Source organism: Protopterus annectens, chromosome 7.part0 (genome assembly GCF_019279795.1).
Source record: "Protopterus annectens isolate FY-2018-M chromosome 7.part0, PAN1.0, whole genome shotgun sequence".
NCBI lineage: Eukaryota > Metazoa > Chordata > Ceratodontiformes > Protopteridae > Protopterus > Protopterus annectens.
In genome coordinates this window covers 976,280,539-976,301,948 of record NC_056739.1, presented here as the reverse complement: position 1 = coordinate 976,301,948, position 21,410 = coordinate 976,280,539, and the positions used below count along the sequence as shown (strand labels likewise).

General features: G+C 36.7%; 1 protein-coding gene across 2 annotated transcripts in view; it reads left to right on the top strand.

Moving 5' to 3' along the window:
* HCN4 (hyperpolarization activated cyclic nucleotide gated potassium channel 4) overlaps positions 1–21,410 on the top strand; it is a 2,820,592-nt gene that overhangs the window by 2,223,568 nt on the left and 575,614 nt on the right. For both annotated transcript variants that reach the window (XM_044077556.1, XM_044077558.1), the window contains exon 6: positions 10,698–10,938. In XM_044077556.1, coding sequence (XP_043933491.1) covers positions 10,698–10,938 — 241 coding nt within the window. The remainder of the gene's footprint in view (positions 1–10,697; positions 10,939–21,410) is intronic.

Here is a 21,410-nt window from a genome sequence, read left to right as displayed (position 1 = left end):
TCAAGTGGGATAAACTGATCCTTCCAATAGAACAAGTCTATATAAAATTAATTTATTTAAAGGGATATTTTACAGCTACACAGTTAAGGCTCATATACATAAAAGCAAAAGCTATAATTCAAAGTGGAACAAGGTGATGATTATGTAGGGGGGAATTCAAGAAATAAGGAGAGACTTGGATTTTGGATACAGATCCTTAATGAGAATAACAACAGCCATACAGAGTATTATATTCATAAAGTAGCAGAAAGTATTCTAAGAACTAAGCCAATGTGAGAATAGAGAAAGGGGATTCTGCCAATAAGGATGACTGCAATTAGAGTTATAGAGAATAGGGAGGAGTGGGCTGGAATTTACTGGAGAAAATTGACAAACGAATCAAAGTATTGGGAGCAAATAACTAGAGAGGGAAAGATGACAGGATGAGAAGAGGCAAAGAGAACAGGGTAGGGGAATCCTTAGTGAAAAACCTGCTGTGGTAGAATTTTTAGATGAATCTAGAAAAGAAGCTGCTGTTCAAAATGGATAACTAGTAGAGCATATAAAATATTACATGGCAACTATATGAATCAATCTGACAAGGTTAGAAGAGAGATTGGATAAGCAGTTTTCCCAAAATATACAACAAAGTCTAGAAGATGTAGGATTTTTGCTTGGAAGTGTAGCATAGGTATTTTTATACCCCAAGAAAACTCTAAAGAATTCTTCCTCAGGTAGATGGCAAATGTTGGAGGTATGATAGATAAGAAAGAGGTAACTGGGAACATATCTTTTTGAAGTGTAATGAGTTGACAGACTTTAAGAGTACTCTGTCAGAAATATCGGGTGAGCAAATGGGTGTTACTAATAAAATGAGTTTTTAGTTGGGATGGAGGATATGAATTGTCTAGACATAGTAAGGCCTTGTTAAGTGTATGTCTGGTCAATGCCAAAAAAGCAATTACTAGAAAATAGAAATCAAAGTCTAAAGCAACTGTACTTGAAGTAGTGAGTACTGTAATAGAGATAAAAGAACTGGAAATGGGATCTTTAGAAAATGGTAGGAACAAACTAAACAGAAAAAAATGGAAAACTGAGGACAAGTACAAGTAGAATAATGTTATGGAGAAAGAGTGAGGTTTAAGGGAAGGTAGAAATTGAGCAATTTGTATAATGTTGGATTGATAATGTAGGAAAGCATGTATGTGATGTATAATGTTTGTAAATGTTAACATGTTTACACGATTTGTTTTCTTTTATATAAATGTATGTTTGCCTATGTCTTAAGTGATAATTCAATAAAGGTGTTACAAAATAAATTAATGTTTATTATATTAAAATATAAAATATATTTCAATTGGAAGTGTTTGCATTGGTATTTTTATACCCCAGACAGACTTCAGAGAATTTTTCCTCAGGGAGACAGCAGTTCTTATAAGTGTGATGGTAGAGAGAGCGGTACTTGGAACATGATTTTGAGGAATGTAACCAGTTGATAAATTTAAGAATCTAGGTTTAATGGTGTTGGCCATCAACAAAAACATTTTCTAGGAAATGGAAATCAAAAGCAAAACCAACTGTGGCAGAATTGCTGAATGTTGTAAAAGAGAGAAAAGGACTGGAGGTGGAATGTCTAGAAAAGGGAATGAGTAAGTTACATATAAATCAATAGAATCTGTAGGAAAATGCATACAGAGTAATGTTCAGGAGGAATGACTTTTCAGGGAAGGCAAGACTTAAGTCTCTGTAATGTTAAAATGAGTACATGTTTATGCAAAAATCATATCTGTATAGTGTGTACAAAGGAAAAAAGTGTAATTGTTTATATTGTCTTTTATAACTGATTGTGTACTCATGTCTCTCACTTTTTTAATTTCTCAGAGTCTTTTGGGTTTCTAATACCATGATGGGAATAGACGCATTCCTAAGTCAACATATGGCTAAAGTTCATGAAATTAGTATTGTTTCAATATTTAATGTTAGCCAGAAGTACTGTTCACAGCACCCACAATGTGCCCAGTATTGACTCCTCCTGCAATTCATATGGAGTTACATGTATAGTTAACATATCTAAGTACAATTGTAAATACTTTTTATAAGACCCATTCCTCCTAATACTATTGGAAATTGTCTGGGCATCCTGCTTCCATGTTGCCCTTGTTTCTGCCTGCAAATCCTGGTATTTTATGACTTTGATCTCTCTGTATGTAAGATACTGTAGTCACTGGGTGCAGCAATTTCAATGATCAATGCTACTTTGTCTTCTTTTCATGGACTACTATATCTGTTTTTTTCACATTTATTTTTTTAACTGTTGGTAATGGGTGATCCCATGTGATATAAACTTCATAATTTCCTATAATGCTTTCTGGGTCGTGTTTCAGTGTTTTCAGCTACTTCAATTGTATAATGTTTGCACAATCCCAAATGCAACACTCCTGCCACATTATTATACCTTTCAGTATACAGTCCTTCTGCTATTAGTATATCCCAACCAGCAACACGACCTGCAACGGTTTGCAATTCAGTTTTACAAAACCTACATTTGTCTGTTTCTCTTACATGTTCAATGGATGTTGTAAACCAATGTGTATGTACTCCACTATCTCGGGTCACCAATATTAACCTTTTATCTTTTGATTTAAATTCATCTCTCCTTAACCTTTCCCGTATTCGATCCTGATCAACATGAGGTTGTTCCAAGAGGTCTCTATACTTACAAGTATATTTATGCATTTTCCACATTTCTTGCCTAGTCATCTGACCCTTCACCTTACACTCATTCTTTTGTATTTTGGCACATTCCATTGTTGTCTCATTTTTGTTTACTTCTGCTTTGATTTCCATTCCTGCTTGACATCAATATGTTTCTGCTGAATGAAGTAGGAAAGTCATCTTTGACTTATTCTCCTCATGTTTTAATACTTTGTTTGGGTCTTGTGAGGTCAGCACATATGTATGCAGTCCTATGATTGCTGATCTATACAATTTTGAGGAGGCCCATACCTCCTTCAGAGTGGGGAATATATAGTCTTGTTATACACTGATTTGTATACATCATTTGTGTAGTTATGTCATTATGCAATGTGTGATGTTAATAAAGATATTTAAAAAATAATAATGAGATAGGAAACTTCCAGACACTAGACCCAACCCAGTTTATTTTCGTCATGGGCACATCATATATTCACAACCTAATGGACTTCTTTGAAAAAATCACCAAAGCAAAGCAATGGCCTAGGGCAAAATGGTTCACACTGCCGACCTTGACCTGGCAAATGCATTTGACACAATATCCCACTCAGGCATTTTTGACAAACTCAACAGGTCAGGTATAAACCCTTATGTCACCTATTGAATAACTAGCTAGCTCACAGACAGGACCCAGAAAGTTAGAATATGCGAGTCCAACTCTACAAAGAGGCCAGTCACAAGCAGAGTCCCTCAGGGATTAGTCTTGGGGTTACTACATTTTGCCATCTACTTCTCTGAAATCAAGGCCAATGTTAAGGGCCTCTGGCTAACCAAATTTTCAGACAATTGCAAGTTATAAGTAGTCATAGAATCCTCAATCACACTAATGTTCACCAGAAAGGGCTGACACAGACAAATAACTTGTGTCAGAACAATGGATTAAAACAAAGTGCCACGTAATGATTAATAGTATTCATTGGGAAGTCACACAACCCTTGTAATTGTCATATTGACAATACACACCTAACAGTTAACCCAGTAGTCAAGGACTAGAGGACATACATAAACAGTATTCCAGCTTCTGACCATGACATGTCTGCAGTAGTGAGGAAATCATTCTTTGTTGTCCAACTTACAAACAAAAGTAAGGCATCTACATCTAAGGAAGTCATTGTTCCTCTGCATTCGTCAGACCTATAACTGAGTACAATGCCTCCTTTGATAAGTACCTAACCAGGCACATCCAACAGTTGGAACATCCACAGAGGTTCCTGACTAAAAGAATATAGGGCATAAATACATGTCCTATACAGAGCATTTCAAAGCCCCATCCCTGTATTCTGTCTACTAATGGCTTTTGAAGGGAGATCTATGCTTGGCATACAATCCATTGTTGGACCCCCATCCTGATGGATTTCCTGTATATCCACAAAACAAACAGCACCGGAATTACCTGTTCTAAAAACTTAAATCTTACCTGTGATATAAATAGGACCTGCTGCAGAGACAGCTGTTTCCAAGAGATCACCACTTCTTTAGAACAGACTACCTATCCACGTGAAGCAGAGTTCCTCCCTAACCTAATTCAAGTGTAAGTTGGATAATTGGATGGGGAAACAGGAAATTCATCCCTAGTTTGGCACCCATGTCTGTAATGGATACAGGATGATTCATCTCCCAGGTCCCTGCTTGTAAATGTTTCATCTTCCAAGCCCCTTCTTACACTTATCAAGGGTACCGGATCTTGTCAGAGAGTTGGGGTGCATGACTAGGCTTAAAAGGGCCCCAGTGCTCATTAGGCTAGTCTACACCTGTGAAAGCTGTATCATTGTCTCCCACTTCACCTCACATTTAAAAACTATGTATAGCTCTCTGGATATTTCTTCTACAATTTTAATAAGGGTAAGTATAATTTTCAACTCTTCTACCCTACAAATTAAAAACTAGGCATGCTGATTATGGGTTCTACTTCAAAAGCTTTGTATGCTATTGCCAATTGCTCTGAGTAAAAACTGTCCTAACTTGTACTAGTCCTAAACCTGCTGAGCTGCTTTTCCCTGCCACATCCCTAATTCTAATCCTAAAACTCCCACAAAGTCCATAACCCTAACCATAGCACTCCCCTCCCTAACTGTAAAGTCCCTGGTCACTTCCAAAATCTAAAACTCCACTCTTCCTACCTAAACCTAAAGTCACCAACTACTCTGTAACCCTAAACTCCCATTCTGCTCCCTAAACCTAAATCCCACTCCTGATTGCTGCTTGAGACTCTCATCTATGTTTCTACCCTTCCTATTCCCTCCCTGCAGCTGCCACACTTATGTTGGTTGAACTCTGCTGCTGTGCTCAGGTGAGGAGAAACATCTCCACTCTCTCTGCACATCTGATGCATATTGAAAGAATATGTGGTTGAGTTTGAGCAGGAGGGATTGACAGTGTGAGCTAAAAGACACCTAAATGCCAAGTTGTAAGACAGTGGTCTTCAAGCAACTAAGACTCAGGACCTTGCAATAGATCCCTAAGTATACCTGGCTACACATGCCATTTAACTGTGTAACTTTAGTTCTATGGTTAGGAGGTATGTATGACTTAAAAGGACACCCCATACTCTTGGAAAGTGATCATGAAGCTTGCCTCCTACTTGTAGCCTTGGGGGATATCTTCCAAAGTGGTGAATGTGTCTTACTTTCAGATAGAGAATTTACAGGTATTATAAATGACATTGTGCTCTGGTATTTCCCAGTCATCATGCCTTCTGCTCACAACAGTTGATATCCCTTCTTCAATTGATGACCTTTGTTTAGAGAGTTCCCTTTTGACATCGGTCCTTTCTAGGCAGGTTTTATGAATGGGTTCAGTTCACAGCAAGATATAGGCAGAAGAAACTTGGAAAGCATAAGGTTTTAAGCTTCAAGGCCTCCTCTTCTAAAGAAATAGTGATAGGGTGTTAAAAACAGAGTTTTCAGCCAAGTTTCAACATTTTTTTCTTTTGGTTTCTTAGCCCATAATTTGTAGGGCTGTGCCCCACAATTGAAACATGAGAGAAAAAAAATAGTGTCATTTCTATTCTGTGGCTTTCCCCTTTGGTATGGTGAGCAAGCCCCACATTTTTACCAAATGACTAACATACTGAGGTTTTCTTGATAGGTAACAGTTAATATTGCAGTGTAAGTGTTTCTAATTATTTTGGTTTGTAGTTTGTATTCGTATATTGTTTTCATTTCAGTCTTATTTTATTGCACTTTGAATTTCTTTGTTTTTTTTCTAGTTTTAGAAATGTTGGATTAGGCAAGAAACAAACATTGTGCTAAAGGGATTAATTGTTTCTGTATTGTGTGAAGAGCTGGGACTGTTTTTAGTTTGAGCATTTCCATTGTTTCTTCTTTTTACTCCTCTTTGGCAATGCAATTTTAAGTTAAAGATTTATTTTCTTTGAATTTTAAGTGTTGAAAATTAGAGCAGAAAGCAAACCTTGTGATGTTTAACAAACACACTGCCTTACTGCCATGTGTGTGGTAGAGCCTGCTACCCTCCCTCTGGCAGTCTGTCAAAGCTCAGAAGTCCCTCCACTTTCTGTCTGTGAGTGAGAAGGTCCAGTCACCTGGCAGAACGAGGATAGCCCTTCACACTCACAAACAGAATCCTTTCAGTTTTCTTGTGCCACATTCATTGAAAGATCTCTTGGGATATTGCTTTTCTCATTGGGTGGTATCAACTGCACAGCTCAGATAAGAAACTCCTTTGCAGTTTTATTTCCTCCCTCTGCTTTTTCTATAAGTGCTGGAATAGTGTATTGTGGTAATTCATATTTTTCTTTTGTGTGTGTGTGTGTGTGTGTATATATATATATATATATATATATATATATATATATATAGTTTGTGTGATTTTTCATACAGTATAACACTTATACCATTTATTTTACATTTTTTTTCAGAATTTCTGTGGGAGTTTTAATCATTTTAAAGTGTTTATGGCTTCTTCTGATTATTTAACTGAGTTTCTGCATTTAGGCCATTTTAGTGTAGCTACTCTCATTCCCTCATGCTGCCAGAATAACAGTTAATTAGTGGCTGTTATTTCCATTAATTGTTTTGAAAGTTTTTACAGGAAAACTGTTGTTTTGTATATTTTTCCTTTGGGGATATGGTTGTTTTAAGTCATTTAGCATATTTATAACATTTTAAACAATTGTTTTGTCTAAATTGCAATGTGGGTACCATTTTGTTTGTGAAATATTTCTGCCAGGAATTTTTTTTAAGTTTATATTTAATTCCATGCTTAAGGTTTGGATTAATTGTTCTTTGCTGTATTTGAGTAGATTTACACATTTTAAACAAATTTCTCTTTTAAATCACAATTTTGGCACTGTTTTGTTTATATGACATTTCTGACAGGAATTTTACATAATAGTTCTCTTAATTTCTGGTCTAAGACTATTTTTAGGCTTTTTCTATTTATGTTATGATAAAATGGCCTATTTATATTCAGGGTCTCTGTGATGTGTTTATTGTGCTTTGTGCTGAGTTTCTTTTTTCCACAGTACAGTATTCAGTACAGTTTTCCTATAGAAATAGACTTGAGTTTGCTTAGTATGCTTGGTGTGGTTATAGTATCACAACTATGTGTGACACGGAGGTCAGACACATCTAACAGGGCTGTACTATTGCCACCTTCAAATATGGGAGAACCAAAAGATATCGGAGGTGCAGAATCTGCTGCCAATACTGATTCTTTTTCCTCCAGAAATTCTCCCACTAGTATAATGTATGCTAAAAAGACATGAAGACTCACCAAGTGGTGGGACAGCAGTCCCTCACTAGCTTACCACCTAATATGGTGGCTATGGCTTGATCCATTGTTCAGGCAGTTGATTACAGTGTGCATACCTTGGTTATGACCAATGCCGGTGCTTCCACTTCCAATCAGTCTGCTAAGGATCCCATTTTTGAAGGGGATCCTGTGCTTGAGGACAGTGATATGTCTGAATCAGATCATTCAGCTTCCTTTGAAGATGAACCAGTGCAGGTAACTACAAAAAGCAGAATAATGAAGTTCAGAAGACCAATAAATACACGGTACTGCACAAGAGTCAAACCCAACAGTCATGAGTGACAGGGAGGACAATGATATCACACCCAGAAGTAAATCTAAAATTAATAAAATTGAAAATAACTTTAATAAATATACATAGAACATTTAGTGGTATAGGTACCCAAATATATGTTTTCTTTTTCCAAATGTTGACTTGATTTAGAGATGTATTCTACTAGCAGCAATCATTAGCTGCTCCAAAGATTAACAGGGGTTTATGATCTCTTGGAAGATGAGGCCCCTGACATTGAGAACTTTGCCCCATTGATCCCAGCATTAGAAGATGTCTTCAGGATGACTTGTAGTTCTCCTCTGGTTACTGAGGCTTTGCATAGTAAAAGTGTTTAATATGTTTAGAGTATGCGCAGCCTTTCCTGGCACCAAGCCCCTTTTTTTCTGAGGAGGACACTGCTTCTGTGTCCCCAGCAACTTTTGATAATAAGACCACCATGTTTTCTTCTAGCCTACTCCTTCAAGATAAACTAAGCAAGTAACTAGGATCTCAGGAAAAGAAGCTAGTTCAGTTCAGCACAGTAACTTTTACAGTGTTTAACTACCAGTATTTAATGTGGATGTTTTGTGTTGAGGTGCATGTATAGTTCAGATGTATTTGCTGCATTGTAACATTGTTGCCTGAAACATTTTTGTAAAAGATAGTGTTTCCAATGTTTCTCGGGTGTCAAAATTTGTTTTAAAAAGTGCCTTGGAGGGGGCTGATCCTACTTCTAGAAATGCAGCATTTTCAGCGGTGATTAGGAGGTGTGGTTGGTTGCACTCCCAGAATTTTTCTGATGAGTTAAAAATTGAGATTTTGAATGCTCCTCTTAACTCTGATTTTATGTTTGGCATGGCACAGACACTGATACCTATTTGTTAAACAAAGCAATACAGTCTCAGAATGAATATAGACTTAGCATGAACAGTAATCTTCTCTGCCTATGAAACTCACATTCATTGAAATGACACTGAAACCACATTCAAAGAAAATGCACCTGGCCATTGTTATGTTTACCATTGGGCTGTTTTCAAACCATAGGCCCCTTGCATACATTTGTAGGACCGTGCATATATGCATGTGTTTTTTTTATGCACCCTCCTGTATTAAATTATATTCCTTGTATAATACAGCACCACTTGTTACCATTTGTTTTAAATTTGAAGTTTGAACATTTTTACATTGAGTAATGAAACAAAGCGTATGAACCAATAATGACAAAACTTCCCATTTGAGAACATTTCAAACTCAAAATGCCACTCAAACGTCTTGTCATTACAATCCACCAATATCAGTCAATATAAACAATCTCTGCAGAACTAAGTCACCTGAATAATTCCACATTAAAGAGATCTATAACTAATGAAGGAGTTGCTGCTGGCAAACAACTTTACATTTCAGTGTTTCATGTACAAATTTAGTTCCTGTTGCCCTTGAAGAATAAATTACCCATGTTATATTTAACAAAATGGTAAGCTGGTAATATTGCAACATGGAATGGCTATAAAGCAGAGAACATGTTCATACTAGGCATCTCATCCAAAGGATAGCCACACTCAGAAGTGCAGCAACCCCATCCCCCCTTAAAGGGCACTCCATCTAGATGGTGTGGGATTAGAACCCACAGCCTTCTGCATCAGAGAAAGATGCTCCCTATTGTACTACTAACACTGCTTTCAAATTTTATAGCACAAACACTGTTGAATGGCCATTTGCTAAACAAAACTGTTAGATCTTGAAAACAGACTCAGAAATTCAACATTATTTGAAAATGAACTGAAATGCAACATTCCTTAAAAATCCACTGAAACTCAACATTCCTTAAAATTGCACTGCAACTCAATATTCTTTAAAAATACAATGAAACTCAATAGTCCTTGAAAATGTACTCCTGATAACAGTTTTGGTAGTTGAAATACCTTAAACTTATATAGACTTATACCGCACTGCTATTCCTTCATACCTAGGCTGAACGAACATCTAACCAATATTTGGATCTGCCCATGCTCCCTGCCATCTTGGTACTCTTTTCTATTCCCTTCTTCCGCACTCTTAATAGACTTTCTTTTGATATATCTTACTTCCCTTCCTGCTTTACCTACTTGCTAGACTCATCTCGCTCTAATTCCTTAACATTCTAATGTCCTTTCCTTATATTCTTACAGTAACCTTTATCTGTCTCAGAATTTGACTGAAATTTACTGTTTAGTTCTCCTGTCAGAAAAGGTATATGACTTTTATGACCTATTCCTTATTCTCTTCTTTTTTCATGCATCATTGTGTAACACGCACATTAGGAAATCTCTTCTACCTTGTATATAATGTATGGTCAACTTTATTGCTTGCCTTTATATTTTGCTTATTTTTCCTTTATTGTATTTCACATATTGTACTACATTGTTACTGTTTTAATATTTGTAACCATTGTTCAATGTTTTAATTCACTTTAATGTGTACTGTGGAGCTTTTCTCCCCAGGCCTCCACTGAAAATGGGTTCATACCCAGTTGAACTTTTCAAATAAATAAATAGAGGATTTGGGCTCTTAACTAAGGTACAGTGTTTGAGCATGAAAGTGAAACAACCTGCCATCCCTAACTGGACATTACACACACACACACACACACACACACACACGAACAGCTTGCTTGGCAGCAATTCTCCATGTTTAAAAATTTTGCATTGTGTATTCAGCTTCTAATTTTCCATGCACAAAGTCCCAAGTGTTTTTAGTACAATACAAGCAGAATGTGACCTCAAATAAGAAATGTTAGTTTTTATTTGCTTAAATTAAATGTTGTCATATATCTAAGTACTCTTTTTAAATGTTTTTGTTTAATTAATGATGTATAAAGTAATGGGTAAAATTAACTAAAATTAGTATGGAAATGTTGAATTTAACAAAAATTCTTCTTTTTTATTCTCTTTTCCTGTAGGAAATCATCAATTTCAATTGTCGAAAACTGGTGGCATCCATGCCATTATTTGCCAATGCAGACCCAAATTTTGTAACATCCATGTTAACAAAATTAAGGTTTGAGGTATTTCAACCAGGAGATTATATCATTCGAGAGGGTACTGTTGGAAAGAAAATGTACTTTATACAGCATGGAGTTGTTAGTGTACTCACAAAAGGAAACAAGGAAACAAAGCTCTCAGATGGCTCATACTTTGGTGGTAAGAAAGTCGCTCTACTCTTTGTTATTATTTGCAACTACTATTAGGACCAAAACAAGTGCCTGGCATATAGATTCATATAATCACTCAGTCTCTGTCCTATCATAACTCTCCATACTTTTGACACAGACAAGCCATCAGTATAACATTACATTAAGAATGCTGGGCTGTTTCTTCTAGCCAAGCTCAATGATAACATGTAATTTCTCTGCAAAGTGGGCCAAGTACTTAACTGGTCTGATAATATAGAGTGGTCTGCATGGTCCATTGTACCGTGGATTATTACATTACATTTAATCTGAATTTGTTATGCTATGCTGACTTATTAGACAGTGTTTTAAATGGTAAGTGAAGTACTGACACACTGCTGACAATGACTGTTGCAATGAAGTAATGTGTAAAAGAATATGTCAATACAAAATATATCAAGATGTAACTAAACTATGACCTTTGGATGACGACCTGGTGTTTTGCTGTTTTGCTTTTGAATCTCTACTGAACAATGGGCCTTTTCCTATCTGTCTCTACAATAAAAAAAAATGCAGTCAAAAACATTTAAAAGTTGTATTTGGAAATGGTTTTACATGCACCTGGTTACTGAAGACAGACTAGTTATCCAGAGTTGTCTAATTAATGACAGTCAGATTATCCATGTTCCCTAATCCTTAGAAAAAAAGACAGTCTTGCTGAGAAACCTTTTCCAGAAACTTCAAAATTATTGAAGAGAAATGGAAAATGATGTGTTCCAGCAACTGTTCTGTCCCCCAGTTCCTAGGTACTCAAATAAATACCCAACTAAGGCTTGAGCCTTTTATATATTACAACTTTGCATGAGTAGTATAAGCAAAACTTGTAAGTACTTGAATACCTGCCATTACCTACATGGGGATGGTTGCATCACATTGATGATGAATTTGATGGAGTTCATGGTAAACAGCTGCTGTTTGCACGAATGACCAGAAATCCTGTTGTTTTTTCTTTCTTTTTTTTGTAACATTTTGCAAAAGGTGTTGGTAGAGGGGACTACACGTGTTGCTAAACAACTGTAAAGCAGTTTTCTACCAAACTGTTTATTTGATTAGCAGCTTGGTAGTTAACTAATTCCATGCAATTGTTTACCAATTAATCAATTAAATTATTAAGGTTTGCCCTATCAATGATGCCAGTACCTTCTGTTTAGATATAAAGACTAAATCAGGACAATGTCAGGTGTTTGTGCTTCTCTTCCATGCCTTTACTGCACTTTTCAGTTATTTTTAGTGCCAAAATATTTATAAAAATGCATACCTTAGTTAAGTATATGTGAATGCAAGAAAGATGATGTGACCATTTATATGTAACACTTTCTACCAGCATGTTTTTGCACATGATCAAATAAGATAGTGTGTAAATTAACTTCAGCAGTTAAAAAAGCTAACTACAAACTGATTACAAGATTGCAGGCATGAAGTGTTCATATGGGATGTTCATGTTTGTATACTGGTTTTGATAACCAAAAAATATAACTTTTAAAAGTGTCAAGATGTGGAAATGCAGCACAAATGCTTGCAGTGGCATTCTCTTAATGGAGACATTTGCATCACTTTGATGATGATGAGAGTGTATAGAGGCTGATTAAAGGAAAATATTGAGTAAGTGAATTCTCATCAACTCTGTGATGATGTGAGGTATTGCCAGCTATCCAACCAATAAAGAGAAACACTGTGGTGCACTGAGTTCAATACACAAAGTCCAAATATCAAAAACGAAATAGAACACAGTTACGTAAAACCACCGGAATTTATTGCAGCAAAGCTTTCGTGTTCCCCTTCCTCAGTGCTAAGGAAGGGGAAACCCGAAAGCTTTGCTGCAATAAATTCTGGTGGTTTTACGTAACTGTGTTCTATTTCATTTTGTATTCCCAGCTATGCCAGGAGAAGTAGGGCAGTGAATGTGTAACATATGCCAGCATAATTAGCTGGAGTTTGCAAAGAATTATATGTCATTTTTATATCAAACTTATTTGTGCAGGTGCTTGTGTTGAAAATGTATTTGTAAAGCTGCTTGTGCTAAAATGTACCAACAGTGGGTCCTGCTGGACAGAAAAGAAATATGTATTTATTTCAGACTGTACTGTTGTAACTGAGGAAATGTATATATGTTAACAGAGGAAGAGAAGAGGTTAATCTCAGCCCCAGCTAACATTTTAGAAAAATATTCTGAAATTGCATTACGTAATTTAGGGCATAAAGATTGCATCTGACAGGTCTCAACACATCCAGAGACAAAAAGGCCATGTCAAACCCAGAGCTGTTGGACATGCTACACTTAAAGAAATCCCAATCCCTCAGAGCCACACGCTCCAGGGCTCTAAAGCTTGCCATCATAATAAACAAAGCATGCTGGAGGGATAAGTTTCTGACCCAGAGACTCTCCAGACTCTGGAATAGATTGCCCATACATGTCAAGCAGAGTGCCTCTCTGGCCCTCTTCAAAAGAAACCTTGACGATTGGATGGGAGAAAGGAAATTCACCCCTGGGATCACATCAGTTGCCCTGCTAGACAGGGGTCCAGGGAAGTAGTGTGGGAAGAAATAGCCAGGGAATTGTTATGGCTAGGCTTGTATAGACCCTAGGGCTGATAGCCTAGTACCAACCTATGAACCTATGAAACACTACCATTTGTATTAGTATTAATTTCACTCAAGTAAAATTGGTTACCCTCACTGGTGTCAGTTGTGAGGATTCAGGCTCCTTGATTACTGGCAAAGAGGAGGGGACGTCACAAACTCCACCTTTTTTTATTTGCAAAAGGTGTTGGAGAGAGGACTACAAATTGGTAAGCTATTATAAAAAGCATTTACTTTTTTGCCAAACTATTAATGTAATTAATTATTTTGTCATTAACTAATTCCTTGCATTTTCTACCAATTAATCAGTTAAGTAATTAAAACTTGGCTCCAGTGACATTAGAAATGTACTGCTTGAATGTGTTGACTGAGACAGACATTAATAGATGTTCTTCCTGCACTTTATGTCTTTGTAGTGCTGTCTCTTTCTGGCTCTTTTAAAGTTTTTTTGCTAGCAAATCTTTAATGTAAACATACTTCCCTAATTTCTTTGCACATGATCATTAATACATCAGCGATGTAATGTTTCACTCCTAAAATAGAATGATGACATGGCTTAGATTAATGCAGTCAGTGATCACAACCTGAAGTGAAAGCACATATCTGCAAAAATAAAGAGAATATATTCATTATTTATTCATTATTCTTTGTATAAATATAAAAAAACAGAACTCACTCGAGACAACAAATGGAAGAAACCAAGCATAAAATATATAACTTTAATCCAAAAGATACAAGCTAACAGAGCTTTCCTTAACTAGCTTTATCCGGTGAATAAAATCAAATAAAGCACTTTTAATGTGTCAAAAAAATCACATGACTAAAATCTTACATTCTCATTGGCAAAATAAAATATTTCATTGAATGGTGCACATAATCTGAATTCAATAAAACCAAATTTAAGCATACATTAAGTCGAAATGTTACAAACTATTTAATCCAGGATGGGTGGCGGCACTTAACAAATTACTTCAATTATACTCACTATATTCTGTGCGAGTAACTATGTCTCCATGTCTGTTACACTCAGAACAACCTGTAACACCATATTTAAAATAATGCCGAGAACCCTTTTCCACTATATGTTTGTATAAAGCATTAGTCATTATATCTCTTTTGATATCAGATAAATGGGTATATATACAGTCCTTTAACTTGTGATTTGTTTTACCCACATAAAAAGATATACAGTGTTGACACCAAGCTAAATATGTAACATTCTGTGAGTTACAATCGGCGTATATTCTATTACTATACCTTCTAGAAGATACAGGATGCATAAATAGATTGTTGGTCTGGATGTATTTACAGAAATTGCATCTGCGACAAGGGAATGTAGCTAATTTCTGACTGTGTCTAGTCAGTATCATATTGTTTTACTCCTTGTAACAAAGTAAGTTCTTCAAATTCCTGGTCCTTATATAATTAAAACAAGCATATTTAGGTAACAAATGATTTGTAAAAATATAGTCAATTCAGGTAAAAGGTACAGAGTTCCTCATGTAATATGATTGAAAACCATGGCCTTAGACAAACTGATCCATTCATTGTTTGCCTCTTGCTAGGCAAGGAAGGATGGCTAGTTACTAAGCAAATGTTTTCCAATAGGCTGGCCAACTCTTTTAACTTCTATTATAGAAAATAAATAATGAGAAAGTCAGGACAAGTAGGTCAACTGTTAGCACTCTTGTCCTCCTCAAAAAAAAATGTATTTGTGTAGCTGCCACTTGTTCTTCTATATACATATTTTCCAAGCATTACAGGCCAGATGTCCAGTGTAGGATAGATCAGATCTTACACTGCAGTTCCACAGGCATGTTTTTTATCAGCTGCCTTTGTCTACACAAGATCCCCACTTGGTATTTTTAAATTCATGCTGTGAATGTTCTGCAGTAGTAATCAAATCTCGTTTGCACTTGGATGCTGGTAAAGAATACTCCTTAGATCTTTAGGCTTTAAAATAGGAATGAAAATTTTGTGTCTGGTCCACAGCTGCTCCGAGGTACCAGCTGCAGAAAGGAAGATAGCATGGGCTTCCTCACCCCTTTACTGCTGGCTCTCTTATAGGTCATAAACATTTGCCCCCCTGACACCCCCCACAACCTCTAGGAACTTCCTAAATAACATACTCCTAATAGACACCCATGATACATACGGACTTAATAGGGTTGGATTACACTGCTAGGCTTATTAAGGCCCTAGTGGTCATTAGCCTAGCATATAACTATGAACCTTTAAACATTCAGTTGCTGTTCAGGTTTGGTCATAAGACTGATGTCTGCCTGTACCTTATCCCATTTGTACATATTCCCATTTGTACATTTTCTTCATTTCCACATTCCTCTACTTTATAGAAGTTTTCATAAAAAATTCTGAAATATTTCTAGTACCTCTTTAGGATCTCAAGTTATTTTTCTCCCTAAGTTTGGCAACAGCCCTTTCTGCTTTCTGATGTCTAAGATGATCTGCTAAGAGTTTTTATGGTCTGGAGTTATTATCAAAAACAGTTGCTTAACAGCATTCTAAACTCATACATATTATCCAGATACTCCTTTATTTTCTCTTTAGCACTCTGCAATTGCACCTCTTCTTGCTCAGTGAGAATCCCCTTATTCTGCAATACTTTAACCTTTGTCAGCACCTCTAAATAATTCTTATTACTCCTTAACCATATCCCAAACATATTGTAAATGTCTTACAGCAATGATTCAACTATTCAAACATTTAATGTTAGAGTGAATACCATCACACTGTTACACTGTGCTTCTGATGAAACTGTGTCAGACAGTATAGGAACACATTCTACTAGAGCTGCTGCTACTACAACTTTTCTCGGAGGGTTTCAATCCAGAACATGCTAGAAATCACAACTTGGAACAACTTCTACATCTTTGTCAGATATTACAGTCTAGGGGCTATGTTCAGTACATCCTCCAGGAGGCTAATTTTCCCTGGATTAGTTACTGGCCAACCTCCCAGCTCCCTTTAGCTCTCAGAATACCCTCAAGAATTATTAATGCAACAATGGACTATGAAGAAAATAGTACAGTTGTGTTAGGCACTACCATAAATACCCTTCCCTCCCTTATTCTTCTTTTGCCCCAGGTAGTTATCCATATATATATATATATACACACACACATATATACATACCATGACACAGCCTGGGGACAAACCTGAGCTGGTTGTGCTCCAGGTATCTTATAGTGAGTGTGAGATCAGACTTGAACAAGAAAGACCTGAAGATGGTACTAGCAGATTACCCTTTTACACAGCTGATGTCTTATCAACAAAAGTGGAGGAGTCTATCTGGCTGTGGGAAAAATTATTCAGTCAGAATTAAACTTCTGCATGGCAGAAAATCTTAGGAAAGTTAGCACTCTGGTTAAACTCCGGTTAAACGCTACTTCACTGGCAAAACATTAAGAATAAAAGGAGCGAAACATCAAACAGAAACTGCCATGCTAACCTCTGGGGTCTCTCAGGGTTCTCTGCTAGGCCCTCTTTTATTCTCATTATTTTTGAATGATCTATCATAAGATATTGAACAACTTAACTGCATCCCTTATGCACATGATATCGTCATTACATATGCTGCCTGTCCCAGATGGAAATGTCATTATCAAAAGCTTATTACTGGATTCTGTGCAACCTCTGGAACTGGTTAGCTAACAGGCTAGTTATTAATACATCATAAACATAGATAATGATGTTTGGAACCTGAAAATATATTAAAATGCTTTTAATATCATTATCACAGACTCCACTAATATACCACTGCCATTTACCACTACCCATAAATACCTAGGAGTCACTGTAAGCCATTTTTTATCATTTAGCATACGCACATAACACATACAGCTAGCAGTTAGCAAAGTACTGATACAGCTTAAAATTGCATACAGACGTCTAGTCTTCTTACATTAAATGCCATAATAGCAACTGCCCTCAATAGGATTGAATATGGACTTCCTTTTACTACACTGTTCTTTTTCTCTCTCTTTTCTGTCTTCAGAATACTTCTGCACTACAGACAAGAGAAAACAAAATACTGAGATTCACTCAGCTGGACAGTAGAACTAAACATCACTGCATCGTGCTAAGTAAATACAAATGACTTCACATAACAAGAGCATCTCTATTCCTAAACACACTTTCATTTAAATTATTCAGTGGTAGGTACTGCCATGTCTGCAATATAAGCTTGCTCTCATGGAACAGTTTTACACTTTTTAAGGAAGGAATTTTTTGAAGGAATTTAATTAATTAACACCACTTTCAAACTTACCATCACTGAAAGAGCTTCTAGCAAAGTGGCAACAACCTGTTGGAATAATACCCCAGATAATATTAGACAAATTGACAATGTAGATCAGTTCAGACAAAAAGTAAGAGATCATATGCTCAAGAAGAATACATATAAATGGTGTAGAGATCCCGCGTAAGTAACATATACCATTATGCTTCATGTATATGTGTACCTATAATCATAAAGGACAGCTAATCCTGGCAAGACTATCCTTTGTTGCACACTGCAGCTAGCACTGTCTTCTCATTCAGAACTTTGTGGCAAAAATCTACTTTGCATGTATATTTTGCTCATAATGTCCATGGCTCTCCCCTTTAACTGTATTATTTCAGGGTATGTATATAACTAAAATGTATGTAACTTATATGGGCTAAGTACTTGTTTATTGCAAGCTCAGTTTTGTATTCTTTGTTATGATATTTTGGTTGTCTCTGACTTTTAGATCCAGATTGGGGATAAAAAGGGTCTGCAGAGCAGGTCACTTACTCTTTTAACAGATACAATTAACTAATACGTTGATAAATAAGTACTGCAAGTGTGATACACTCAGTGAGTAAAGTATAACAAATGGTGTAGCGACTAAGAAAAGTATTTGGTGATTTGTATGTAAACGTAATTGTACATTTACCCACGGGCCAAAAGTTTGCTTTCTGTCCTATCAATGCATCTTTATATGAACCTGAAATAAAGTTTTCACAGCTTGATTGCTAGCTTACATTTTAATGAAGTAGTAATGTGTCTTGTTTAATAAATCAGACCTTTGTTATTAGAACCTGTTTTGACTTTGTCTTCCTATTTTAAAGTAAGAAAAAGTCAACTAGTGTTATATGACCCCCCACACACACTGTTTAGTCTTTATTAGAACCTGATCTGGCACTCATCTTCTGTTGTGTGACACCCCCTACTGTGTACTCCTACTCATTATCCTTATATTGTCATTATATAAGGATTTTGCCTGGCCATGTCAAGCAAGTAAGATGCATTGATTTGTTTATTTTACTGTACCTAGGTTGGCAGTGTACTCTGAACCACTATAATTAACCCCCTCCCCATTAGATTAATAGTAATGCTGGGATAGTACCCATTTCTACTGAATCCCAACCCATCTAGTTTCATGAGCTCACAGGCTACCTTTAAATCATCTGTTGCCAGCCCAGTTACCTTACATTCACTGACAGTCCATTGTTACCACCTAATAAGTCTATTTGTGAGAGGTATAGATACCTATTTAAACTGTTGTCATAGCCTACCATATGCTCATGCACCACCAGAGGGCAGCACTAACACTGTCCACAAATGCTGAGGTTCTAACAAAATCTAATCCTAAACCTCATAATTCTCCTAGGCAGTGCATTAAGACACATAAACCACAGCAACACTCACTTGTCATCTGCTACACTCACAACACCTGCAACTGAAACAGTACTCTCAGCACTTCCAGATGGCATCACAAACAAGGGTTACCTAAGATGTATTTCTAATTTCTTATGGCTACTTGAGCATGCTACCAAACACAATAATATCCTAGTCATAGGTGACTGTATAGTTAAGCAAACTGATACATCACTCGGCTGAGCAAAGACAGAGTGACAGTAAGTTGTTTCTCTGGTGCCAGCACCTGGACACCAAGATCCCTTTACCTAAGTATGCATATGATCTACTTATTTCTCCCGTGGGAGTAAATGACTTTAATAATGCATCCTGGAATATATGAACAGAGACATAGTTGAGTTCTCTGTGTATGTTTCTAGGCCTGAAAAGAATATAGTTGAACATTACCTTGTCATCACCACAAATGATACCACAGTACAAACAAAAAATAATTGACTTCCACAAATAGCTCAGTAGTTATTGTCATTCTAAGGAATCTAGTGCGTGTCAGGTAGAGAGTAATGATAGATAATTATGTCTGTACCACAAGGGATGGCTATCATTTTTTCCAATAAGGCTTCCACATATTGGTCAAGACATTCCCTGTACTGCCATTTTTAGTCAGAATCAATCTTCTACACATAACTGCCTAACATATCCCTGACAGGCTAATCTTAGTGTGGCATTGCTGAAGTTAGAAGCTTTAAGAAAAGAATGTCTACCCTGGAGGCTTTCCTGGTCATTGAAAATGCACACACACACTTGTATACATACAGAACTATGGTTCCAGTACAGAGACAACACTTCTTTACCAAGTTTAATGCCTATCACTCTTTCACACTCTTTGGGGATGGTAGTTGCATCTCCAGTGGGGGCTTATCCATATTGATTTACAGTCTGATAACCTCATGGCTAACCCTGCAGGACAATGTCCATCTATCATATTGTTGCTAGTAGTACAACCACTTACAAGTCTGCCTCACCCCACAACACCTACCTTAAGAAACTGGGGTCTTTAACTATTGAAAATAAAACATTAATTCTGGGAGATTTCAACTGACCATACATAAACTGAAAAACATGCACCACAAATAACAAATATGCACAGTGGTTCCTAGCCATCATCAACAATAACTTTCTAGATCAGACAGTACCCTGTCCTACTAGGTTTTCAAATCTACTTGTCCTTTTTCTTACAAATATTGCACCAGTGTGCTTTACTCCCATAGATGCCCAGTCACTGGTCAAATCGCACCAGCATGCTGGACTTTTTTCAATCAGGACCCTACCGAATATGTACTCTAAACCTGCTGTCTTTAGTGATTTCTCCAGGGCTAGTCTTCAAGTACTCTCTCTCTGATGACCTTAGGAGATTTAAAATCTCTGTACCTCATGGAAATCCCCCAGCTAATATAACCACTTCTACCACTGATTTTTACTCCCACCTAAACTCCTGCATCAAATCATGTATCTCCTTCTGCTTTAAGTGCAATGCCAAATTTAGAAGCAATCCCCCCCATGGTGGAACTACAATTTCAAACATCTCTCCCATCCCTTCTGTCCTCTCCTGTCCTGCCCTGCCCTAACTCAATTCATTTAATACTACCACTTATGTTTACTACAGAACAAGTCTTAAAAACTCTTTCCAAAACCAGAAACACTGTCTCCTTCTGTCCAGACTGTCTTCTTGGCAGTATAAAAGACTGTTTCACTGATTCTATATTAAACCTATTTAGTCAAAGTTTCTCTACTGGGTATATGCTCAATGCCTGGAGGACAGCTAATGTTTTCTGGCTCCACAGGGGCAGCCCTTTCACTGACAAGGAGAACTATAGACCATTTAACCTTACCAATAATTTGTAAAATAGTACACAGTATCATTATGGATAACATAAACAATGATATTTGCAGAATAGATGTCCACAGTAATATCCAATATGGTTTTGTGAAAGGTAAGTTCTGCCTACTTGATTTGTTAAATTTCTTTGAAAAAGCCACTGAAGTACTGGATGATGACAAATTGGAGGACACCGCCTACCTGGATTTAGTTGAGGCTTTTGACCTTGTCCCAGACTCTGACATTACTGAAAAACAGACCTAATTAAATGTTATCTCTTTCATAAGTTATTGGAGGCTGTACTGGCTTTCAGATAGGTCCCACACAATCAGGGTAGCAGGACGTT